At 48.0% G+C, this 26,166-nt stretch overlaps 1 protein-coding gene across 1 annotated transcript in view; it reads left to right on the forward strand.

The window, feature by feature from the left end:
* Positions 1 to 437: 437 nt before the first annotated feature.
* NEURL1B (neuralized E3 ubiquitin protein ligase 1B) overlaps positions 438 to 26,166 on the forward strand; it is a 29,317-nt gene continuing 3,588 nt past the window's right edge. The window contains exons 1-2 of the mRNA XM_062501982.1: positions 438 to 798; positions 23,726 to 24,286. Of these exons, the coding sequence (XP_062357966.1) occupies positions 438 to 798; positions 23,726 to 24,286 (922 nt within the window). The remainder of the gene's footprint in view (positions 799 to 23,725; positions 24,287 to 26,166) is intronic.

Raw genomic sequence — 26,166 nt, forward strand, 5'->3', positions numbered from 1 at the left:
ACAGGGATCAGGGATCAGGGCAGCACATCCCGGAGAGGCACCGGGACAGGGATCAGGGATCAGGGCAGCGCATCCCGGAGAGGCACCGGGACAGGGATCAGGGATCAGGGCAGCACATCCCGGAGAGGCACCGGGACAGGGATCAGGGATCAGGGCAGCGCATCCCGGAGAGGCACCGGGACAGGGATCAGGGATCAGGGCAGCACATCCCGGAGAGGCACCGGGACAGGGATCAGGGATCAGGGTAGCACATCCCGGAGAGGCACCGGGACAGAGATCAGGGATCAGGGCAGCACATCCCGGCTCGGCTCGGGCGGGGCGCTCGGCGGGGCGGGGCGGGGGCGGGCGCGGAGCGGCAGCGGGAGGCGGGCGCTGTCCATGGATCTGCGGAGCTCCGGGCGGCCCCGGGCTCCGCCGCGCCGCCGAGCGAGCGAGCGATGGGCAACACGGTGCACAAGACGCTGGCAGGTACCGGAGGGACCGCGGGGCTGCGGGCGGGGGGGGGCGCGTCCCGCCCCGGGGATGCTGCGGGCGAGCGGCGGCGGCTGTGCCGCCCTCCCGGTGCGAGGCTTCCCGGGAGAAACCGAGCGTGTCAGCAATCCCGGGAGAAGCCGAGCGTGTCAGGAATCCCCGGGAGAAGCCGAGCGTGTCAGCAATCCCCGGAGAAGCCGGCCGTGTCAGGAATTCTGTACGTGCGCTCGTTGTCGGGGATGCTGGGCGCGGGTGAAGCGGGGCTGATCCCGCAGCTGGAGCGGCGCTTCCCAGCCCTCGCACCGGCTCCTTGCGGGGGACTCTCTGGTTCGTTTCCCCTTCTCGTTATGTTTTTTTTTTTTTTTTTTTTTTTTTTTATGCAACTTTTTAATGGGGAGAGACCTTGGTTGTTCCGAGTCGCCGGGAGGAAACTGGAGTGAGGTCTGAAATGTTCGGGGGGCTGCCCTGGCTTTAAAACTGCCTTTTTAGCCAATTCTGCATTTACACGAGAAATGTACAGATTCTTTTCCTTTGCAAGTTCGTAACTGTGGGGTTTTCTCCCCCCTAGGAGTCTCTGTGCATAATAAAAGCAGTCGGTCTCTATAGAATCAACAGTGTTGAATTACTGAGCCCTTGCCAGGCTGTATCTTCAGCTACTTTGCTTTTCTTCTCTTTTCTGCTCTTGCAGAGCTCCTGCATTGCATCCTTTGTACTTCAGGCTCCCATAAATAAAAAGGGTATTATTAAACTTATTTAAAGAAGCAGGAGGACCTATTGAACACATACACGTCCGCCTGTAATCAGCCAGGGAGCTGAATATAGAAATAAAGAGAGGAATAGATTTGCATTTGGATGTGCTATATATTGTCTTTGCAAAGAGAGGGTGCCTGGGACCTTCAGGGCACAAAAGAAAGCTCCTGAGCTTGTGGTTTAGCTATGAAGCAGTGATTAGATTTCTAGTTGCATCTCCTCTCGTTCTCTGTTACATTTAAATGGGACATTAGCTCCTCTCACAGTGACGAAGTTTTCATTTTTTTCAATACTTCACCAACTGGCAAATAAAGGCATCATGAGGAGTGCATGACCTTGGAGGAAATTTATTTTGTGGGTTGGCTTTTCAGCTGGGCCACGTGCAAAAAACCTATGGGGAAAAATAAAACCCCAAAAATCTAGGGAAAAACACCTTCGGGTCAGCAGAGTTTACCTGGGTCAGTCTGGAAGTTCCAGAAGAAAAAATATCTGTACCTGCTGGGCTGTGGGATCTTGCTGAGAGCTCTGTTCCAGAAGGCTGAGAGTTGTACCAGCCCTTCTGCCTGGTGCTAGAACAGTCTCTCCTGAGCAGCCTCCACATGCTCAGCCTTCCACACGTGAATTTAAAAAAAGGGATGACATCAGCTGCACCGCAGCTCCGTGATTCAGGCCTTCCTCGCGCTGCTTTCAAAAGGAGTTTGTTAAAGAGGAAAAAGTTTTGATTTGGGGGGGGGGGGGGGGGGGGGTGGTGAGGGGGAAATGAAGGATTGATTTATGGAGACCTCCCAGCTCTAAGGTTTGTTCTGGTGGCCTAGAAAATCTCAGCCGTGTCCCTCCAGGTGGAGGCTGTCCGGGAGGATTGCACCGCTGGGGATGGTCCATTCGCAAACATTTGTCAAATTGCGCAAGGCAAAGCTATGCAGGACACTTGAATGCCTTTGCTGAGGGCTGGATGATGCTGGAGATGTGTCCTCTCCCCAAATTCAGTGCGTTTTCTACAAGAGTAATGGCAGTCCAAAGGAGCTGTTAACCTGTGGCTGCAGAGGAGCTTTTGGATGTTTGCAATTTGGAAGTTTATAAATGACTTCTGTCGGGTTGGACCTCGTTCAGCAATTTTTCATATGAAATTGAATTTCGGATGGATTGTTTGTCTTTCATTAGCCAAATAGTATTGCAGAGGGAAGCAGGTTTAGAGCTGTTCCTGGAACAGTCCCTTTGAAAATTAGAAAGTTTTTCCGGAAGACTGAATGGTTGGATGAAGTCCTATTTATAAATGCGAGGGCTGTTTAGAATTACTCCAAGAGATTCAGTCAGAATTAAGACTTTCCTTTTCTTGGTCCAAAATGCACCTCTTTCTGCACTGAGCAAGGCACTTTCATTTTGACAACGAACAGGAATTGCTCTCTGTCCCATGGACCGAAGAAACTTCTTAATAAAACCCAAGCAACTGAACAGAACATCTTCAAACTTAAATTTGCTTACTTGTGTTAAATGGATTCACTGCAGAATCACTGTGGTTGTTTTGCTCACCATAAATAGCTTAAGGTAGTAAAAAAACCTTTCCAGTGAAATCAAAGGTAGGGGGAATGTGGAGGGACCTGGCTCCTGGAAAAGCCAAACAAGCAAAAATTCAGGTTTTACATAGAAATGGCAATGCTCTTCTCAAACAGCAGAATTCGATTCGAAATCCTATTGAAGGCAACTCATTTTTAAACCTGACTTTGTCCAAACGTGCTTGAACAAACTGTTCTTGTTGCATCTTTAAATCCTCGCCCAGCCTCATCCGCTTCTCTCCACGTTTCCGTGGGATGATACAAGAGCACACGCTATCGGTGCCGGAGGAATTTGTGCCGGGAGCTTGGGAAACCTCGTGTTTGCCAAGTATCCGATGGTTAGCACACAATGGGCCGAGGCTATGTCAAATTAACAGCGAGGTTCCAAGCGGAGCGGCACCGAAATGAGTAATGAGGCTGTGGCTAACGAGAGGCAGCTTCTGAGGAGGCATTCGAAGGGAGAATTAGAAGGGATACGCTTAACCACAGGCCTGAGGTCCTGCTGGAAGTCGCTTTTATCTGGGTGACAGCCAAATGACACTCGACACACGCGGATGTGCCTTCGGGATGCTCCGGGACAGCATCTCCAGCACAGGCTGGGAATTCACGCTGGGATGTCGCTGTTTCCCTGCTGTCCCCGCCTCCCGTGGTCCGATTTGCGGGCAGGTGGGTGAGGCAAGAGGGAGTTGTTGGTTCTTGGTGTTTTCCTGGATCCTGCAGGTGATGGGGAGCACTTGGCCAGGCCAGCAGAGCGGGCTGAGGGCTGCTGGATCTGTGCCTGGCTTCCTTTCCCTTTTCCCTTTTCCCTTTTCCCTTTCCCTTTCCCTTTCCCTTTCCCTTTCCCTTTCCCTTTCCCTTTCCCTTTTCCCTTTCCCTTTTCCCTTTCCCTTTTCCCTTTCCCTTTTCCCTTTTCCCTTTTCCCTTTCCCTTTTCCCTTTCCCTTTCCCTTTCCTTTTTCCTTTTTCCCTTTCCCTTTCCCTTTCCCTTTCCCTTTCCCTTTCCCTTTTCCCTTTTCCCTTTTCCCTTTCCCTTCCCTTTCCCCTTTCCTTCCCTCCAATAGCAGGTTTTCTGCAACTGATAATATTTTCCTCTTATCTGGGAGAACAGCACACTCAAAGTAAAACTATTATTTATTTATAGAACAAATGGGAAGGTACTTAGAGAAGATCAAGCATGTAGACTGAAATTCTGCAGGGAATTGCTCTCGAGCTGGGGTGAGAGAGGCAGGAAACAGCAGAAACCACCCTGGTGTCATGGATGGGGCTCCTTCTCCAAGGCTCAGAAAATGGTTCATAACCAGTTGGAGCAGGAAGATTCTGGGACCTCAGCAGGGCAGGCTTGGGAGAGGGGAAAGTTCCTGTGATCCAGGGAAACCCTTCTGAGGAGCTGTGTTCTGGGATTTGGGGATGGGAAGGATTTAGGAAGGGATGGATTTGGGAATGATGTAAAGGAAGATGTCAGGGATTCAGGGATGGATATGGGAATGGTGTAGATGTCTGGGAGGCTGGGACAGCAGCAGTGCCCCCGTGGTGACAGGGTGAGGATGGACAGCTGCTGGGACACAGGAGGCACTCACCACCCAAAAACTTTCCAGTTGGGATCCAGTTGTTGGTCCTGACCCAAATAGGGACATTGGTATTTAACAAAGGAGCCAAATTCCCTTTTTAGAATCTGGCTGGGATCTGATTGCTGTGCTTCTCCCACAGCCTTCCTCACAACTGCGAGGAATACCAAGTATGAGTGGCATTTGTGTCTGGTAAACACGAGGGAGAATGGGGCTTGTTCTGGCAGAAGTGACTTCGTGGCAAGAAATTTTGTATTCTTAATGAAAAGGCTTCTAATCATTAACCCCCTCTCAACAAGGCAGAAATCCCAAGTTTAGATCTTCACCAACCAGTGCTCCCATCTGCCAGGAAAAACAGGGATGGTTGGAGGGTCCTGGTTATGGCAGAGCAGCAGGAATTTACAGTCTTTGGGTAAAAAAAACCAAAAAACCCAGAACATTTCTGTGTCTTCCTTTTCAAAATACTGATTCTGCTCTCCTGTAAGGAACGAGGAGCAAAGTCCATGCAGCAGGAAAAGATCTCTGTGCCTTTTCCAGGAGTTAAAATCTCGCTTCAAGGAGCACTTTTGTTTAGATTTGTTTTCTGGCCCCTCCTCCTTCAGCTGCTAGTGATGCACTGTGGGAGGAGTTCTTGTTATTGTCAGGAGTTCAGTAAATTGTTTGATTTGGCTCCAGTCTGACTTCAAGAAAACTACAAAATACCTCTTCAGGTTGTTCTGGTTTGAGTGAAAAAGGTACCTGTTCAGACCAGTTTTTGGTTTGGGTTTGGTTCAGCGCTGATCAACACTGACTGCAGGTGTTAATCCAGCCCTATTTTGCAAGTTTTTCTGCATCTTTTAGGCTGGCAGTTGAGGTTTTGAGAGTCTGTCACTGATTTTAATGACTCCCTGTGTGACCTTAGAGCAAGTGGCTTTATCACAGGATTGCTTTGAATGGAAGGAAGGTGGGAAACCCTGGCTCACATGGGGGTACAAGAGTTAATTAATTATGAAGCGTCTCCTGGAAGAAGGTCATAGAAGTGGAAAAAAAAAAAAGAAGATTAATTCACTGCTTTCTTAGCAGCCTTCTGCTTTTCCACTCTTCAAAAGGAAACCTGTGAGGCTGCTCAGCCTTCTCTGGGATTTAGAGCTGGAACAGATTGATTGTGTACCCAGGACTCTCTTTAAGCACTGTACATGCCCCAAACTGTGCTGCAGCCAGCTGGCACCATTCATTCAGCCTTTGGCACCTCGGCTCTCGAGGCTGGAGGAACTGTGCTCCAATCCAGGCAGGCACCACCTCCCAGTGATGCCAGTGTTAAACGGAGCTGTGTCATGCCCCGTGGCCCACGGGCTGCCACACGCACTCAGCACAGTGCCAAGTGTGTCATTAAAGCCAGAGCTTTCCTTTGCTCTCCACCGGGTAGTGCTGGGCAGGTGCCCTCTTCAAATACTTTAATTTTTTTTTTAATTTAAAATTTAAATTTGATTTTAATTTTTTTTTAATTGTTTATACTCCGGAGGGGAATTGCTTTGCCCGGAGATCTGGCAAACAGCACTGTCCCCCGTTTTATTTCTTTTTATTTCTTTGGATAACTGCTGCAGACCAGGAGAACCTGTGTGTCACCCTCCTGAAGGTGCTGAAAATCCCACAGAGTCTGTCTGTGGAGGCAAAACCCTCGGAGAGCCCTCCCTGCAGGCAGAGGAAATCTCTACTTCCCAGCACATTATCATTTGGCAACCTATGGAAGTGCTTAAAGATGTTCAAGGCTTTTATTTGGAGGCAGCCGGGTTTGAATGTGCGGGCATTCGTGTTTATTTGACAGGAGGAGGGTGAGTCACAGCCAGGCTTATGCCGGGTTTCTCTGCCTGTCCCTACTGAGGATGCTCCTTGCACATCATAATCCCAATTCCAATTAGGAATGCAAATCAGCACCTCTGTCCTGCTGAGTTCCCGGAGTTGTGGAGCTGCACTTTGGGGCAGCCGGTGTCGTGCCGCAGGGTTTGCCTTGAAAGGAAACATTTTCCTCCTCCTCAGCATCCCACTGTTTACAGAGCCTATCTGTGCGGCTTGGCAGCTAAATTAAGAGCAGGCTCTCCTGAGGTGGAGCGTGCACTTCACCGTGATGGATGTGGTGGGTTCGGGAGGAAAATTGGCAGAACCAGGCGGGGGCAGAGCGAGGGAGAGCCCAGGGGCTGCTTCATGTGCTGCAGGCTGGATGAGATTCCCTGAAACAGATCCCACCTGAATTTCCCTACGGGCAAGACATGTGTGATCTCTCCTCTCTCCTCTCTCCTCGTGTTTTCTCTCCTGTTTGCCTCCCTTCCCCTGCCCGGAGCAGTTTGGAACCTTGTGCCCTGCACAGCAGCCAGACCACAGGGCTGACTCACAGCCTGCACCTTCCTCAGGAGCTCCAGGGCCACATTTGGGGCTCCCTGGCACCCAAATTCTCCGGACTTATCCAGGGGGCAGAGGAGTGAGGAAGGAGCTGGGAGCTGTGGGGAAGTGGCTCCATGTCACATCTGGGGGAAGTTTCTCTGTCTGCAGCAGCTGGAGGAAGTTTTGCTGGAGGAGGATTTCCATACTTTGTTCTGTCCTCCCATTCAGGCTGCTTCTCCACCCTTGCCCTGAATGTCACTGATCTGCTGTGTCCTGGAGGGGACAGACCCTGGTTTTTTTGGTGTTTTTTTGGTGTCCTTAGTGAGGTTCTACCGCTTCTCCACATTCCTGCCCATCCCACCCCTTTTCCCCAGAGGTATCAGCAGGGCCAGGCCCTTCCCAAGGCTCCCTTAGGTAAGATCTGTGCCTGTGGGAGGACTTTTTTGGGACTTTTTTTGGTGGGAAGGAGATGCTGTTGACTCTGTGCTGTTCCCTGTCTTGATGGTGGCTGTGTTTGTTCTCCCTGTGTATGATAAAAAGAATGAATCACTGGCACTGAGAAAGCTTTATTTCAGCTTACCTGTGCCAGCTTTTCCCTTCAGACCTGGATGCCCTGTTGTCTCAATTACTGAGTGCTGGAACATGAATTCCTGGTGTCTGAGCAGTCAAAGTGGGGCTTTGGGGAGGAGGGAGGGAGGGAGGAGAAAGTGATTTCTTGCTTGTTAATTTGTTTTCCCCTCTGTGTCCAGGGAGATCTCCTCCCCTGCTTTGTGTAAGCAGGGCTTGCTTTCCACCCAGGAGCCTTTTTCTCCCTGGGTTCTTTCAGACCTCTGGCAGTGAAGCAGCTCAAAAATCTCCTGCTGAGAGGATCTGACCCCAATCCTTCCCCTTTTCCAGGAAAACCATGTCTTTTTTTTTTTTTTTTTCTCCTTTCTGCACCCTTCTGCTGCAAGGAAACCAAATCAGAAGACAAAAAATGATTTCTTGCTTCAATTGCACGGGAAGATTCCATAAAGACAAAACCAACCGACTGTACTTCAAAGCTTTCCAAGTGCAGCTGGGAAATCACATTTAGGATTTTTTAAAGAGCTGCTGATGCTTTGAGGGGACAAAGATAGATGGAGTTGTGTTTGTAGGGTTCTTGGCTGGATAATTGCACGTAACAGGTTTCGTTTTTGAAGTTTGCTGGTTTAACTGTGGATTTTTACATGATAATGATAATTCTCTGCTTTAGAAATTGTCATTTTTTAACCATTTTCCCATGATTGCACTCCTGATAGGATAATGTCTAATGGTTATGTAGGAGAAATAAATAGACTCATAAAAGTAAAGCTCTGATTTTTGTTGTCTGTGTGGCAACACAGGGAAAAGCATCAGTCAAGAAAGAATTTCCTCGAGCAGAAGTTTTCCATCAGGTTTCCAAATGCCAGGGAATAAAGATTTTTGATTTTTGCCCTCCTCCATAACTCAAACGTTAAATCCTCCAGGCCCTGCCTGGAGAAGGCAAAGATAAAAGATAGAATATCCCATTTGGCAGCACAAATGAAATAATTTCATTCAAGTTTATCTTGCTCTGCTCAGAGATAACTGGCTCTGTGGCAGCAGCTTTCCTGAGCCTCTTATCTCCTTTGGTCTCATCGGGACACCGGCTGCTCAGCTTGATGTCTTCTGGAATTTATGGAGTGCAGTTCAAAAGTTATCTCCTCAGCTTGAAAGCATAATTCCTAATGAGGGAAAATTGCTTTTCTTGGGGTCTTAAACTCGACACGGTTGGATGGAGGTTTTTCTGGGTTTTTTTTTTTTTGGGAACACAAAACTCTCCTTGAGATCTGTCTGGTGTACTGTCCTGGGGGTGGCTCAAATTCTGCAGTGAATTTTGGGGAGAAGACAGGACCAGGAATTTTGAGCATGTGCTCTCCAGAAATGCAGCCAGGCAGGTTAACACCCATGCAAAGCCTTGGTGGAATACAATAAATGAGAACAGTTCAGTTGGAGATCTTAAAGAACAAGTTCTTTTTATTTGCTATCCATCAGCACCCGATGGATTGAGTAGAACTGGACTACCAGGGCTAAAGGAGGGTTTGATAATCCCTGTAGGCTCCTGGCAAAAAGCTCCTTGTGACCTCTTTAGGGGCTGTTCTGTGGTGGTCCTTTCCTCAGGACACTGGCAAAATTCTTGGTTATTTTGTCCCATGAACCCAAAGAGTTTCCAAGAATTAAAACAGGAATAATTTTCTACGTTGCTTGTAGAGATAAAGAACATCTTCCCCTCGCAGGTATTTCAGAATTCCATGTATTTTGGTGGCTGTTTCCTGGAAGGGAGGTGTCCTGTGCAGGGTGCACATCTCCACCCTGGCACCTGATTTGTGAGATTTAAACAGCAATTACCGGGTGATTTGGCAGCTCAAGGCAGAGAGTGAGGATTTCAGAAGCTTCTCAAGGCTCAATTTCAAGGAATTTCAGAAGTCTATACCAAGTGATCTCAGCATGGCTTGAAACAGCCCAGCCTGGAGCAGCCTGGATTGGTGTTATCCAGGGATTTGGGGAGGGATGGGAGGAGACACACACAGCACCATGCACACCCCAAATGCTGTTCAGCCGCCAAAATCAACCTCTTGAGTCCGGGTGTTGCTCCAAAGGATGTCAGAGTGGCCCAGGGCAGGCTCTGTCTGGTTCCAGGGTGCTTTGCCCATCCTTGTGCTGGGCTGGGGGCCTCGGATGGATGCAGGAAAAGTTCCAGACTTCTCCCTGCCTTCATCAGAGGTTGGACTCAATCATCTTAAGAGATCTTCTCCAGCCTAAACTCTGCCTCATGCCTTCAGACATCTGACAAGTGCTTTATGTAAGACCTTTCAGATCCGTGGAATTGTGCAGGAAGGTGGATTTATTTTTTTTTTTTTTCCTGGAATTAAGAATTACCTTCTTCCAAATGAGCTTAATCTACTGCTGATGTCACCCGCTGTGCCAAGGCCTGGGAGAGTGCCAAATTCCAGGGTCTGATCCCAGATGTGGCAACCATGGATCTGCTGGCCCTGGGCACCCTGGCTGCTGCCAGAACTGCCATGTCTAGACAAAGGATGCAGCTCACCTGCAGGGCTCAGCCGTCCCCTCCGTTTGTTTTGCCAGTGCACAGTCATTAAGAGATGAATTTATATTAAAGGCTTCCAAGGAATGCCTCTGCAACCCCAATGTTTATGTAAGAGACACCGACAAATTCATAATTTATTGAATTTGTGTGTGTTCTGCTTGGGATTATTCATTGGAGGGACATACTAAGTGATTTTTTGTATCCTAGTAACCAACTGCGGTTGCTTTTCCATGAATAATCTTTATAGTTTAACTTGACCAGTCAAATCTAGAAGGGAGAACTCAAATTAAATTTATCAAGGCTCACACAGCTTTTGCAGGTGAGAGAGAACATATCTTTTTCTCCCTCATTTAACCACATAATGATCAGATTGACAGATGCTGTCTGGAGAGTCGGATTAGAACAATAGTGGAAGTTTGATTCCTTGTGAACTAAGCTTCAAAGCTTGGTTTGTTTAATATTCATAATTAATTAATTAGTTAAAATAGTCCTTTTCCCCCTCAATCTGATGGTTTCCAGGGTGGATTTTTAATAGCAATGCAGATTATCTCCCTTTTGTAAGGACCCCAGGGTGGGGGGTCTCCCATCAGCTCATGAGGACACTCTGATGGTTAATTAATCAAATTATTTGTAAATATTTAGTATTTATTATTTATTTCTCCCAGCTGGAGTTTATCACTTAATAAGAGCATGTTCACATTTTTCTTCTTCACAATTTATTTTGATTCAGAAGGAGCCCCTTTTCAAAGTTATTGTGTTGCTTCCAAAATGCCTCTTGCTCTTAGAAACAATAAAAGCTACTTTGAGAAGCAAAACAAAATTAAGAATTTCCTTTCCAGCTCTCTGGGCGAGCTCTTTGTTTCTCCCATCCTCGTGGAGAACTCAGCTGACCATCACCAAAGCTGAGGGACATTCCTCCCTTGAGAGGTCAACACCACTTCTCGTTTTAAACCAAACTCTTCTCAAAGCATCTTTCTGTATGCATTCCTATTTAGTCAGTGTTTACAGCCCCATGCAAATTCACTGCACTCCTGTAAATACCAAAGTCCCTGGGCACGCTGGAGGAATCCTCTCCAAACCACGTCAAGCAGCCTTGAACCACTTGCTCAGATTTTCCTTGGAGATGAGATTGATGGTGTGACCTCGTTGCACAGTCCCAGAAGGAGGGAGAAGCTCTCCCTGTGTGCCTCTGGATTTGGAACAAATTTTCCCCCTCCCTGATTGCTCCCTGCCTCCTTATCTTGGACACGTGGAGCACTCCTGCTTTCCTCCTTTGCAGAGGAGGTGATGGGCAAAAATGTTGGGTAGGGAGTGCTGAGGATATTTGTGCCCATGTTCCTGCATTTTCCCTCTTCTGTGCCCATTCCTGCATTTCCCCTTTCTGTGCCCATTCCTGAATTTCCCCTTTCTGTGCTCGTATTCCTGCATTTCTCCTTTCTGTGCCCCTTCCTGCATTTCTCCTCTCTGTGCCCATTCCTGCATTTCTCCTTTCTGTGCCCAGTGATCCTGGGATTCTTTGCTGGTTTTCCTGCAGCTCTGACTGTTCTGATTTGGCTTTTCAAAATGTTCCACGAGCAGTGAATCTCAGAACACTCAGTGTCTGACGGATTTGGGATCAGGGAAATCCCTGGTGTTGCTCTGCTTTGGTAACTTCAGGCTTCCTGCGCATTTGGAATCCCTTTTCCAGCTCAGAATCCCAGGAAGATGATGCAGATGGGAGCCTATGGGTGCCCTGAATTTCGAAGAACTGGAGGGACAGTGTGGAGTTGTGTTTTATTGTGACCAGAACCACAGAGACTCTGAGCTGTCAACACATAATTGTGTATTTTGTGTTTGGTAGTAAAACTTTGTTCTACCAAAAAAAGAACAAGAAGAACAGCCCGAAGAGGAACAAATTCTTTCTCTCTTCGTAGCTTTTCAGATGTGATTTATAGGTGTGTTTTTCCAAGCCAGTCCAAACAAGGCCAGTGAATGGCTCTGAATTAGTTTGATTCCGTTAATTGAAACAAGAACCATCTGGGTGGAAATGGGAGGGTTTAGGCAGCTGCTTTTGTTGTTTCATGTGGGATTTCCAATATTCCCAATTCCACAGTTACCGAGGAGTGCTGTTGGACTGTGCACTGTGGTTTAGAGGTGGAAATGATCAATGGAAAATTAAAAAAACCCAAAAAACAAAACCAAAATACAGCTATAAAAATAACAACAACCTGCAGCTCTGCAGTGAACTGTTTGGAAGGTCATTGACCAAAGAGGTTCTGCTGAACAACAGTCCAAGCTCCACATTAAAAAGGTGAGAAATCAGGGTGTAAATTAGGGCCTGGTACTGCCTGGACCTGGCCACTGCAGTGCTGTCTGCTCTATCATTCACACCTTTACCCCAATGATTTTTTTTTTTCCTCTGGGGCAGGGAGGAATAAAAATAAAAAAAGGTTTTGGTAGTTTTCTGGCTCTTCAACAACACAAGGAATTGTGTTTCATCTCCAGATTGTTTTTGGTTCACCTGCCCCTATCATGTTTTGGCTGTGATACCACAAAGACACAAAGAGTAAAGGGAGAAAAATGTTGATGTTGATTTAGGTGTGCTGGGTTCAAACCCCGCTGGAATTAAGGTTGACACAGAGGCTTAAAAATAAACTTCTGTTGCTCAAATCCTTCTTGTGTTGAAATAATTGGAGACATTTGAGGTGAAGGAAGGGGACTGAGATCATGCTGTGTCCAGTAATGGTATGACTGTATTTTTTTTTTTGTTTGTTTGGACAGTTTAATGTCTTGAAGTGGGTCTTGTTTCCTTTTATTAATTCCTGTAAATATCAAAGAAAAGGATCTCAGAGCTGAGCCGTGCAGCAGCCAAGTGTTGCACAACCACCTGCCTCTCAGATTGCCTTCACAGCTTAGCAGAGAAATCTGCATTTTTAAAAATCTTAGCTAAGGAAAAGAAGGATGCATCTTTTTTTAGTGGGATGTTTTCCTGTGTTTCTGGACCAGAGCGCTACTCTTTGTTTTTTTTTCTCCTTGCTTTTTTCTTTTCCCCTTCAAATTTTTTTTTTCTGAATATTTAACCAGCTTGTTTCTCTGAATATTTACTAAAACAGCCAACAAAATATGTGATGTTATTGTACAGGTTGGACTGTACATGAGTTGAGTGAGGTCATCAGCTCTTCAGATCACTTAGAAAGAGAATTTGGCCAGCATTAAATTGACTTGAAATCTCCCTGCTGGGGTAATTCTGGCTTGAGGCACCAGCACACCAGTACAGCCCCAAGAGAGCTCCCAGTGCCACCAGTGCCACTGTCCCTTGTCCTTTCCTCCAGGGAAACGAGCCTGGCAGAGGAACAGAGCTGTGCTGTGCCCCTGATTTAATTATAATCACTTATTGCATTGCTTTGCCCTGTTTTGGATTCTTCACATATTGTTTTGGAAAAGCTTAGTGGAATCGCAGCCTTTGTATATATAAAATATAGGATGATTGAAGACCTGGCCACTGCTTTATTTAACTTCCTCAGCCATGCGTTCCTCCCCAAGCATTTTCCCCTCCTGCTGCCAGATCACTGTTTAAATTGTGTGTAAATAGAAAAGGAACTGTGGGCACGGTTAAAAAATGCTGGAAGTGGGGTTTACTGGGAAGAACACCTTCCTAGAGGCCTTTCCTCCCTTTTATCCCTGGGGTTTAGTGCCTCTGTTAGGGCAGATCTAAAGCACCTGTATGGGTGCCACTGTTAAATCTGATGGCTCTGTGGTTGTCTATCTATGTTTGGACTGGAGTAGTTCCACTGTTTTTGTGGTTTTTTTTTTTTCTTTTCAATTGAATTCTTTGGAATGTCGAGAAGTTGTAATTAGGAGGAGAAAAAATTAAAAAAAAGGGGGGACCCTTAGAACCACTGTGAAGAGGGATAAAGACAAAAGAGGCTTCTGAAAAAGTGAGGAAGCAAAGAAAAAAAATAGCAGGTTTGCTCCTTTTATCTTGAGGGTTTTTGGGGAAAAGTTGGAAGTGGGATGAATGGCCAGGCTCTCCTTCCTGCACCTGCAGCATCACTCCAGGTGCTGATCTCACCCGTCAGAGAATCCCAGAATGGATTGGGTTGGAAGAGACTCGAAGATCATCTCATTCCACCATGGAAGGGACACCTTCAGGTGATCATCATCTGCAGCTCTTCTTCCTCCCTGGCCCTGGAGCTGGAAGATTCCTGCGCTCAGGGGGAAGTTTTCTGATGTTTTCAGTGAGTGTGGAAATCACACTCCTGGCTGGAGCCTCACCCTCCCCACCTGAGTCATCCACAGAGCCTGAGAGCACAGCTCGTGTCCTGGCCTTGCTCCAAACATGCTTTTGGGAGGTGGGAAAGGTGTGGGGATCATGTACAGCCCAAATCCAGAGGGATGAAGATAAGGTAAACACAGCTTTTTGGGGCTTTTTGGAGAACAATGCATGGAAAAGTGAAGCTCAATTGCCGCTATTGCTCTTCAAATCTTTTCTTTTTTTAATTTTCCCTGTGTCACAAGCTGCCCTCGTGGTGCAGTGACTGTCTGTAGGGGATGGGTGGGTTTCCTGCATCAGGGAGACAACGAAATGATTTCCCTCTTTGTGTTCCTGGATGGGTTGCGGGAAGGATGTGCCAAGTCCCAGCGCTCTTTCCATGAGCGCTGCATTGAAACCGTGGCATGGAATGGAATTGCAGCCCCGAGGATATTAAAAGGGAATGCATGCCATTCTTCAATTTCATTAAAAGCCATTACCATTGGAATGACATGGTCACTATTTATAAATCCCCGGTGCAGCTGGCCTGGAGAAAAGGCTCAATGGAAACAGGGAGTTTATTTGCATTAATGGTCCTGACGTGCTGCTCTGGCAGCAGGGGGAGGCTGAGGGCATGGACCATTTCAATGTCAGTGATTATGGCAGGCACAAGGTCTTGGAACTCTTCAACAAATCCCAGTCCTAACTGGAAAAGGAAAACACCAGAATGATGCTTTGGAACCAATGTGTTGCTCTGAGTTCTTCATCCTCTCTGTGGGGTAGGAGTTGTCTGCGAAGTGGAAAATTAATGGGGAGGAACTAGGGGCAAGGAAACCAAGGCAGGTTTTTTTAATCTCAGAGGAAAACTCAGTGATCTTTGCTGTGCAGAGGGATCAGCCAGGAGCAGGGGATGGGGCTCACACCGACAGAGCCATGGGGTGACCATGGGGCCAGCAGCTCTGCCCGACACAGGAGGGTTTTGGAGTCTCTTGCATTGCTCTTAGGCTGTGTCTGTATTCTCACCTTGGTGCCTGTTTCTGTAGGAATTTAGTAAATCTAAGCAGAGCCCAGCCACCCCAGAGAACCACAAGGGTTTTGTTCACATCTCTGCTCTTCTCTTTCCATCTTGGGGTCTCCAGCTGTGTTCATTCCTCCCAGACCAGTCTTTCCAGCCTCAAGTGTTGCATATTTTAATGCTCTCTCTGCTTTCTGGTGCACATTGCCTGTTTCTAGAAAACAACGAAAACAATAAATCACAGAAGTAAGTATTTCAATCCCTGACTGACAATCACTGAGCATTTAGATCCGGAAAATATTCACTCTTCCAACCTAGTGATGATCATTTCCAGTGTAGCATTCCTCAGAAACCATTTGTGGAGTTGCTTTAAGAGCCTTTCTCGCTGCTTTTGGTCACATCCCAAAACTCCGTAGTGGACTGTGAGAAGATGAAGTGAGCTGAGCAGACCTCTGCTCTCCTCAAGCAAAGCTTCACTTTCTAAAGAAGGTAACAATTCTGCAGAACCATAATACATCAAGTCAGGGGCAGGGGTTTGCTTTGCTGGTGTACAAACTGGGGTGTTACACATGAGCACAGCCCAAAAAACCCCACTCAGAGCTACAGCAGGAGTGGCTGACTGATCATTTCTGACAAGATGCTTTTATCTTCAGCCAGTAGCCAGAAGTTCCGACGAGTTTTGCACGCTGACTTTCAAATCCCTGACATCTCCCGGCGCGGGAGCGCGGCTTTGGGAGCGACACGAGCCAGGACTTGGGTGTCAGCTTGGTGAAACAGCTCAGGAGGAGCTGTGCCATTTCCAGGGCTCCTCATCCATCATGCAGCTGCTTTCATCACTTGCACTGAAGGACTTGAGCAGGGATTATGGCATGAACCCTGCCTTTCCTCCGTCCCGCTCGCTCTGTCTCTCATTAACCAGCTCTAAGAATTTGTTACTCGACTTGCAGACTCATTGACCCAGATTCCTTAATAATACAGGGAAGAGGAGATTTTTTTTTTCCCCCGTGCTTAATCGCTGGCTTCTGTTTATACTTAGTGCTATTTATATGCAGGAGGACTAAAAGCCTGTAATAAAGATGGGGCCAACTTTGCAGCAAAATTCCTGCGTGCCCAGAGTGAGAGGCACAACAGGAGAGAGGCAGTGGTGAGTGTGGGTGGATATTCCCATCCTTGCAGACCCAGGAGGAGGTAATTTTTTTGGGTTTACAACCTGATCCACCAGTCTTGGTTTAGCTCTGGGCCTCTCCATCAAAGTCATGCACTGGCTTTCTTTGTATTTGATTATTTGAAATATTTGATTTCTTCGACCACCAAAAGCAAAGCTGAGCAGAAGGTCTGGGAGAATATTCCTGCCTGGCTCTCCTCAGCCTTTGGGGCTCTTTTAGGTCGTGGAGGATTTGCCATCAGCACTTTCCATCCTCAGAGCAGAGCTTCTGTCATGGTTTATTTTCTGCCCTGAGCCAGCTGGTGGCTCCTGGGAGGGACACATCAGAGTTTCAGCTGCATTTCCCATTCTTTGGTTTCAGTGCTGCTGCCATGAGGAGATGTTGGGGATAACCAGGAGCGTTAAGGCTTGGTCTTGGCTTTCCTTTTAGGGCACTGCTCTTTCATGGGATGTGGCTGAGCTTTGGTGTGAGCTCCTCACTGCAAGAAAAGGGTTGAAGTTGAAAGGAGAAGCAATGCAGGAACTCTTTTCCTGAGGACATGGGAGATGGAGCAGCTTGGAAAATACAGTGGGAGATGGGAGGTGGAACAACCTGGAAATTCAGGGTCCTGCTGGAGTTGCCTTTGTTGGTTTGAGAAAAAGCATCAGGACTAAATGATTTTGCCTAATGCTGTTGGCAAATACGTCTCTGTTTTCATGGAGGAACACCTAGAAGTCCAGAATAAATATGTCATCAACCCCTGCCTGTAAAAAATGGATTTCAGCATTTTTGTTTTTAAAAATCCCCCATAAAATGTTTGATTTCAAGCATTGGAGGATTTTCTTGTGGAGACAGGCACAACATGATTTTGTGAGCTAAAGTCAATTCCCTTTCTCTGCCAGGGATTTTTCTGAAATGATCTGCAATGAGAAATGATGTATGTCCATGAAATATTTGCATTGAGAGTTACCTCAGTGCCACAACACAGCTTCTTTTAATGAAAAAGTGACTTTTGTCTGTCTTTTCTCCTCCCCTCCTTCACAAGCCTTTCTTCAAAAATTTCACATTTTCTGTAATTCATCACAGGCTCTTCAGTGTCCCCTTAACACCTCAATTTCTGTGTCACTCTCTTGCAAATGAACCTTTCCTGAATTCCCTGGAAGTTTGTTTCAGGTTAGAAGACCAGGTAAGGAGACATTACATCAGAGCAGGCCTCCAGACTGTCATGCAAACCATAGGAATTTACAGGGGGGGGGGGGGTTATTAATTGAATTTTCCAGTGTTTGAGCCAGCAGGACGTTGAGAAATGAGGCAGAGCTCCTGACACATTTTCTGTATTTACAAAAAAAAAAAAAAAGTCTAGGCAGCACAGTAAATTTATATGTGAGCAGATTTGTATCTCTTGTCCTCAGAAGATAAGATCGTGTCGGAGCAGAATCCTTTTTGGTGTTGCTGGGGATGTTTGGTACCTGCAGGAACAGCCTCCCCTGCCTCTTCCAGCCTCCCAGTGGCTCCAGCAGTGGCAATGAGGATGAGGAATTTGAGGATGAGCTTTTGACTGGAGCACACTGGGATTCACTGGGGCTGGGGTTTTTCACCAGCTCCTGTGAACTCACCCTTCTCATCCCCACCTCTTGGGGTTTTCCTGCCACAAAGCAAAAGCCACCTGCCCCCAGTGTGCAGAAATCTTGTTCAGTGCCCAGCAGCAGCCACGGGAGTATCTGCTGGGAGAGGAAGAGGTTCCAGTGCTGCAGATAAAGCAGAGCCCATAAAGATAAAAAGATAAGCCTGGGTGTGCTCCGTGGATTCCCTTTCCCCGGGCACGAGGCTCCAGAGATGCATTTCAGGCTGGATTTCAGGCTGGATTTCAGGCTGCACGCTGCTGCCTCTCCCCTGAGCTTTTCAGCCTTTTTTTTTTTTTTTAACCTTTCAGCCTTTTATGAACCTTTCAGCCCTTCTCTGAATTTTTCAACCTTTCTCTGAACCTTTCAGCCTTTCTCGGAATCTTCCAGTTTCCCCTCTGAATCTTTCAGCTTTTTTTTGGACCTTTCAGCCTTTCTCTAAATTTTTCAACCTTTCTCTGAACTTTTCAGTTTACCCTCTGAATCTTTCAGCCTTTTTCTGAATCTCTCAGCCTTTTTCTTTTGAACCTTTCAGTTTTTTTCTGAATTTTTCAGCCTTTCTCTGAACCTTTCAGCCTTTCTCTGAACCTTTCAGTCTTTCTCTGAACCTTTCAGTCTTTCTCTGAATCTTTCAGCCTTTCTCTGAATCTTTCACTTTCCCCTCTGAATCTTTCAGCATTTTCTGAACCTTTCAGCCTTTCTCTGAACCTTTCAGCATTTTTCTGAATCTCTCAGCCTTTTCCTGAACCTTTCAGCCTTTTTCTGGCCAAGGGCAGATGTGTTCCCCCAGCATGGGCTGTGTCTGCTGCGAGCTGTGGATGGTCCCAGTAATTTTCTCTCTCGGTATCCACTGCACAACCTTGTTTGGCACCAAACTGCCCCTTTTTGATCTTGTCTTGGTCTTTTGCCATGGATTTACTTGGGGAAAACCCTCAGGAAAAGGCTGTGGGACGCAGGGAATGTGTTTGGTGCAGACCATGGTGACGCATGAGGAAGGCAGTGCTCTCCTCCTCCTCCTCCTCCTCCTCCTGCTGTCAGGCTGCTCTCACTGTAGCTGTGGTCTCCTTCAGCATTATTCCCTTCTCCCTCTGTTTTAGGGGTATTATTCCTGCCTGGCTTGTCAGGGCAAGTGAAGACAGGATCCATCTGGCTCGAGGTCACTCCCCAGCTGAGCAGCCTCCTCTATCCCACGCCCCTGGGAGAGCAGCAGTCTCAGACAGGGCTCTGGAGCTGAATTTTGTCTGCTGCTCTCAGTGGGATTACAGTGCCACTGCAAACCCGGGGCTGGGAACAAATGGGTGAAAAAAAAAAAAAGTTTATTTTTAGAACTGGAACCATGATGAATATGTGGAATTTGGCCAGGGTCTGCCTGCTGTACCTTTTTGAAATGCAAAGTGCATGTCTGTTAAAATACCTCTCCAAAGGTCAGCACAACCTCCAGGATGAGTGTGCTGGCCTTTTGGAAAGCAGGTGAAGCTTCAGATGAGAGCACGGGTCCCCATAACCCAAATCTGCCTCGGTGTCATCTGCCACCACAAGGATGTGGATGGAAATGCTGCCTTGCCAAAATCTATCCTTCAGGTTTCAGTGAGGAGCCTCAGACCATTCCTCATCCTTCAGTTCAGCTTTTCCTTCCATTTCCCTGCCTTTTATATTGGCTTGTGCGTTTGAGGGATGTGCTGTGAGTGTCATGTTTGAAACTGGTGAGAGTGGGGATGAAAAATGGAAAACTCTGGAATAAAAAGAGGGATGGAACCTCAAGGGCATCCCTTGGTGGGTTTGTGCTCCCCTGTGATGATGGAGCCAGGCTCGCAGGGCTCAGGGATTGAAGTGTTGGAGAACTTTGCATTTTTCCATCCTTTGAGCCTGTGAGGTGGAGGAATGGTGTTACACTCTTTTAGACAGGGAAGGGAGGCAGAAAGAGAGGAAATGACTTGTTCCCAAGTGTTGTAGGAATCTCAAAGCTGAAAAATAAGAGTTGATGTAGCTCTTCACTGCCTGTCAGGCACCCTGGGGTAGTGTGGCACTTGTGCCACGAACTTGGCTGCCTTCATCCCATATTTTGGGTGGGAATTGGGAATAATGCACAGCCTTCATTCACCTTTTGGGTTGGAATTGGGAATAATGCACAGCCTTCATTCACCTTTTGGGTGGGAATTAGGAATAATGCACAGCCTTCATTCACCTTTTGGGTGGTAATTGGGAATAATGCACAGCCTTCATTCATCTTTTGGGTTGGAATTGGGAATAATGCACAGCTGGGAGAGGAGAGGTTTTGGAGCAATAGCAGAGGGACCAAATCGAGATCCTAACTGTGCAAGCCGAGCTGCAAATGAGGGCAATTCGAAGGAACAATTGAAAGGCACAAACATCCTGTTGAGCTTGGTGTCCCTGTCAGCACCTGATGAGTAAAGCACACGCCCCGGCTCAGCCCCAGGCGTGTTTCAATGGGAAAACTCTGCCTCCCTGCCTCGGGTTATGGCAGGTTTTATTCCACTGGCAGGTGTTCGCATGAAGGGGAGGAACAGCGTTATAAATAAATTATCCATTCATTTCCATCGGGAGCTTTTCCTATTGTTTAACCACAGTATGCTTTCCTGCTTTTTGTTTTTGTTTTTGTTTTTTTTTAAAGAAAGCAAAACAAAAAGTGCCAGACCCCCAGTCCCTCTCTGTCAGGAAGGACCCAAAGCTGTGTTTGAAGTGGGTGCCAGTGTCCTCGTTGTCCTGTTACTGTGCTGGTGGCACTGGTACTGCCAGCTCTGTCCTCTGTGCCTTCTGAGAGGGGCATGAGAAAAACCTGCCTGGGTGCAGTGCCAGGGGCATCACGTCCCTCACAGGAGCCTTTTCTCCATCAGGGGGCTCTGGGAGGAAGACTGGTGCTGGAAAAGAGGGGATTTTAGGGATAGCAAAGAGGAGAACAAAATCTGTCTTCCCTCCTTCCTCTTCCTGGCCAGTGTGGGGACATTGAGGCCACGGCACTTGCGACAACAGGGGGGTTGTTTTGAACCATTTTAGAAACAAAAAACAGTGCAGTGGGTGATAAAATGAGGGTTTCTTTGCTTGGGGAGGCTGTTGCCCAGCCAGGCAGGGTGTGAGGTGCCACTGAGCCCACTCAGTCCTGCAGGAGTCCCTTGGGATCCATCCCAGCTCTGCTGGACCCGGCTCCCACCTGGACAGCACAAAGGCTGTGTGAATCCCCATGGAAAAAGGGGTGCAGTGTGGGGAGGCAGGGCTAGGAGAGGGTTCACCCTGCCCTGTGCTGGCTGAGTCCCTGGCTCAGGATCCCCCAGTGCTCTCTCCCTTTGCAGCAGCAGCGTTTTCAGCAGCACTGACAGGCACATGCATCCACGGAGCAGCACCCACATGAGCCACGGGTGGGTTGTGCTGGGAGCAGCCAACCCAATTCCTGCATTTTAGCTCTTCGGCAGGCAAGGGATGAGATTTCTCCCCCTTCCTGGGGAGCCCCCCTGTGCCGGGGCAGGCCTGGGGGATACCTGCCCTGCTGTGCTGGGCAGTGGGATTGAACCTGGGGAGGATTTTCCCTTCCCCATCTGCTCCAGGGCTCTTTCCACAGCCCTGGCATGGAACTGGCACCCTCCCCTCACTGGCTGAGAGCAAGGATGGACTAATTTCCCCTGGTGTTTGACAGGATTAACCATTGCCCAGCGACTGTCACGTGCAGGACAAACCAGGAGACAAAACACCTTTTGACTGGTATTTCTATCTTGCTGCAAACAGGATCTTTTTGCCTTCATAGTCCTTTGACTCCTGTTACAGATGCTTGATTTGAAGGGCTAATCCTGTGCTCAGATCTTGCTGCAACTCTCTTCTCCTTACTTAGTACAGGTGCCAGCCTCTCACTGCCCTGTCTGCTCTGGTTTTACTTGCAAAAAACTGCTGCCACCACTGCAGCCCTCCCGCCAGCTCACCCAGCTGAGCTCCCAGGATCTTCTGGTGGTTTTTTTTTTTCCAATAGAGGAAAACAACAGAAAATCCTTCCCTTGTCACAAAGTGAAGCTTGGGGTTACACACAGGGAGGAAACAGCTTGAAGGAAGGGGCCTGGCAGGCTAAAGCTTCAAACATGGCAGAAGAGTGAAGAGAATGAATGTGAGCATGTGGTGGGGTTTTGTATTTAACAGGATGGCTTTGGGTATTCAGGATATGGTCAGTTTTTGCTTTAAAAATCTACAAAGCCAGGTGCAGAGACAGGAGGAGTGATGGAGTGGGTGGGGAATGGGGAGACCAAATTCCCTCCAACACCACGGTGTGGTGGGAGCCCAGGACCTGGAGCAAGTCCCCTTATGCTCAGGGATATGCAAAAGACATTGTCTCCACCTCTGAGAGCTTCTAGCTAAGGTTTGAGATTCAAAGTTGAGGTTTTTTCCATTTCTGCTTCATGCGTGTGTGAACTTCACTTTAGGCCCCAAATCTGCTTTTCTTGAAATCAGCCTCAGAATTGCTATTGACTTTAAATGTTGCAAGATCTTACCCATCAATTCTCCTTCTCCCATCTGTAAAATGAGGATGGCAGGATTTCTGTGCCATCTGCAGTGCTGTGAAGCTGAAAACAATCATCATTTATAAAGTGCTTTGAGCTCAGATGGGAGGTTCTGGGTAAAGGCAAGGCTGTGCAGGATGAGATGTTCCCGAATGTGCCAGTTGAATCTGATATCTGAGCCAGGGGCTGGGTTGGAGGTTTAGGAAGAACCTAAATACCTTTCGGTCTGGTGTTGCAGAGGTGCTCCAGCTGCTGAATGTCTTGGATTATTTGTGTTGGTCAAAAGTTCCTGTTCCTCATTACCAAATCAGGGCAAAGAGGAGCTGGTGGCTGCACGTCCCACAAAAATCTCCTAAAACCCATGCTCACCTCGAGCATCTGTGGTTTTTAACAGCCACAATCCTCAGAGCTCCTGTCTCTGGCCACCATGTGAGTTAACAGCTCCTGCATTGTAGGAGGAAACTCAGAGCTGCAGGTGTTGAGCTTTTCTGAGGGCAGTAGGAAGCATCTGATGGGAACAAAGGATGTTCCTTCCTATCCAGCTTTGCAGGGAAGCTGCCCAACCTTTGCTTGCCACATTTTTTTCCAGAAAGCTGGGACAGCAAAGAGCAGGTTGTGGCTGAGCATTCTGTTTTAAGGTGAAACATTTCAGGTCTCAGCACAGTGGAGCAAATCACACCCAGCTGAACCAAAACTTGTTTGGGGCCAAGCCCTCCTTGTAACCACCTTGTAAGGGGTTAGCAGCACCATCTAATTAGTGGCTTGTCTTCATTTTCTTCTGCCTTCACTCAGAGTCAGGATAAAGCACAAGAGAGATGGATTTCTCATTTGGACTTGGTTGTTTATTAAATCTTATCTAAAGTACAGAGAGTTCTTACAGTACTTCTAGCTTCCAGCTAAAAATGAGCAAAATGGAGATAAATCTAGTTAGTTACAAGGTCTTTTAAAGCTAAACAGCCTAATAAAGGGCTAAAACCTATATTATTTATACTTTTGACCCAATAACCAAACTCCTGTGACCTGCAGTGCAGCACTAACTATCCAACCAAAAACTACTGCCTGAAACTGGGAAGAAGAAGAAGGAACAAGAAGGAAGAAGAGGCAATGCCCAAAACCCCTCCATCTTGTCCCATACCTATTACAATATTCTAAAAACCCTGAATTCCAAACCCCTCACTATGTGAAATCACACACTTCTATTCTAACTACACACAAGTCATTTTAGCTCCATCACTCAAATTTGGGAGCCTTCTCCAAGGCCTCAATCAAATGCAGTGTTCTCCTGGGGGTTCAGTGCCAGAAAGCACAAAAAAGTTCAAAACTCCCAGGCTCCAGGGTGCCAACACTCCTGACCACGGCTGAGTTGAGGCGCTAGGACACGAGCTGGATGATTTTGTTGATCTTCCAACCTTGTGATTTCCTCCCGCAGACACGAACCACCAGCCCCGCTCGGTGCCCAGCCGGCCTTACTACAGCTTGCCCAACAGCAGCCATGAGAGACGCTCGGTGCTGGCCGTCGCGGAGCCGCCGCGCTTCCACTCGCAGGCCAAGGGCAAGAACGTGCGGCTGGACGCGCACTCGCGCCGGGCCACGCGCAGGAACAGCTTCTGCAACGGCGTCACCTTCACCAACCGGCCCATCCACCTGTACGAGAAGGTGCGCCTCAAGCTGGTGGCCGTGCACCACGGCTGGAGCGGGGCCCTGCGCTTCGGTTTCACCATCCACGACCCCTCGCAGATGAGCTCCGAGGAGATACCAAAGTACGCGTGCCCCGACCTCGTCACCCGCCCCGGGTACTGGGCCAAGGCTCTGCCCGAGAGGTTTGCGGTCAGGGACAATATTTTGGCCTTCTGGGTGGACCGGCATGGTAGAGTTTTCTACAGTATTAATGATGAGGAGCCAATCTTGTTTCACTGTGGCATTAAAGTTTCTGGGCCTCTTTGGGCCCTCATAGACGTCTATGGAATTACCCACGAAGTGCAAATTCTAGGTAAGTGTGTCTTTGGGCTCTCCTGGTTGCTCTTTCTGATCCTGTAGGATCATGTATGTAGGATCACGCATGATCTGTGTGATTATTTCTATGGGGCACTTAAGAAAATTAATTTGCTGTTGGTTTTGTACCGCCAGTCAATCATTTTTCTTCTGCCGGTGGTAGGGATGCAGAAAGCAATGCATTCCAGAGATGGCAGTGATGGAAAGTCCTAAGGCTGCACGTTATGGGAAGGGATAAATGGAAAGCTTTACCTGTAACTCCACTCAGCTTTCTCTGAGCTGGATGTGCTGGAAAAACGTGGAGCAAGGTCCCAGGGACTGAGGAGACAAAAAGGGCCAGTTGTGACTGTCTATTCTTTCCCAGCTACCAGTTACTGCCAGTCCATTGGAAAACCACCAGTAATTGCCCAGGAGTTTCCTGTAGCCCTTCCCCAGCCCCCCTCTCTGCTCTTGGCCGTGGTCCCACCCAGGCTGGCAGTTTGAGGGGCTGCGTTGGCATTGTGACCCTTCCCTGGCACAGGGACATCACTCACACCCCTGGAATCCAGGCTGATTTACAGCCTCATCCTTAGGGAGGGCTGCAAGAAGGGGATGAATCTGTTCCCATTAGCAAGCCCAGCTGATGGCCATGGAACGATTTTCCTTTCATGGTTTTTACAGCATTGAAATGTCTAATGAATTCAGCGTTAGATGGAGCGTTTGAACTGGGCTGCACCACAGGGAACACTTTTAAAATCCAAGAGAGTTGCCCTTTCCTGGAGGCTCCTTGGAGCTGATGGATTTTTAGCAGCCACACCAGCTGCATCTGCCCGAGGGCATGGTGCTGCCAGCCTGGCATGGAGCAGGCACCAGGGAAAAGTTGTGGAATGGCAAGTCCAGAGGGCAGCAGCTCCATCACACATCCTTCTGAACAGAGCCAATTATTTTACAGGCGAGAATGCCACGCACAAACAGCGCTTTCCCCTGTCTGCTGTGCCTCAAACGTGTAATTAAACCTCACCAGCAGCTTGTCCTGTAATTGCAGTTGTGACACACTCCAGCCTCTGGTGCTGGTCACAGAGGAGGAGAGTTTGCTGTATTGGCCAAGGCATCTGCTTCACCAGAGCTCTCCTTTCTCCTCATTAAATTAGAGTTGGAAAAATAAAATGCAGCTTCTTTCTGCTCGCTGCTCCAATCCTGCCTGCAGCATCCAAGAGTTCCCAGTGAAAATTCAGGCTGAGGAGCACCTGTACTCTGATGGGAGGCTTTTAAATTACAATACCAAACCCCCCAAACTGCCCCAGGAATCAGGGCCATGCTTGGCCATCTGGGGCACCAGGGGACCCAAACTCCTTGCTTGAGGATGTGCCTGTCTCTGCCTCACCCTCCCAAAATGCTGTGAGTTGAGAAAATTGTGAAATACAGTTCCAGTTCTGAGGCACAAAATGCGTCTTTCAGCATCATGAATGACAGAATGGTTTGGGCTGGAAGGGATCTTAGAGACCATCTCATTCCACCCCCCTGCCATGGGCAGGGACACCTTCCACTATCCCAGGATGTTCCAAGCCCTGTCCAACCTGGCCTTGGACACTTCCAGGGATGGGAAGCATCATGAAGCTTGGATGTGTCTGACTCCTCTGTGGGAGTATTTCTCGCCACACAAGCTGTGCTGGCTGAGAAGGAGCTGCTCCAGCCATCAGCCCACCCCAGTGACCTCTCCTGCCTGGGCTTCTGAGAGAGTGAGGTTCTGGTTTGCAGCTGCTGGGTGCATTTGGGTGTTTTTCCTTCTTTGCCAAAAGCCTGGGGATTCTCTCCCCCAAGGAGCAGGCAGTGGTGGTGATGGGCTGCCTCACCCCTCTCCATCTCTGGGAATACCAGGAGTCATTCACGCAGACTCTT

The sequence above is a fragment of the Cinclus cinclus genome, chromosome 14 (genome assembly GCF_963662255.1).
Source record: "Cinclus cinclus chromosome 14, bCinCin1.1, whole genome shotgun sequence".
Taxonomy (NCBI): Eukaryota; Metazoa; Chordata; class Aves; order Passeriformes; family Cinclidae; genus Cinclus; species Cinclus cinclus.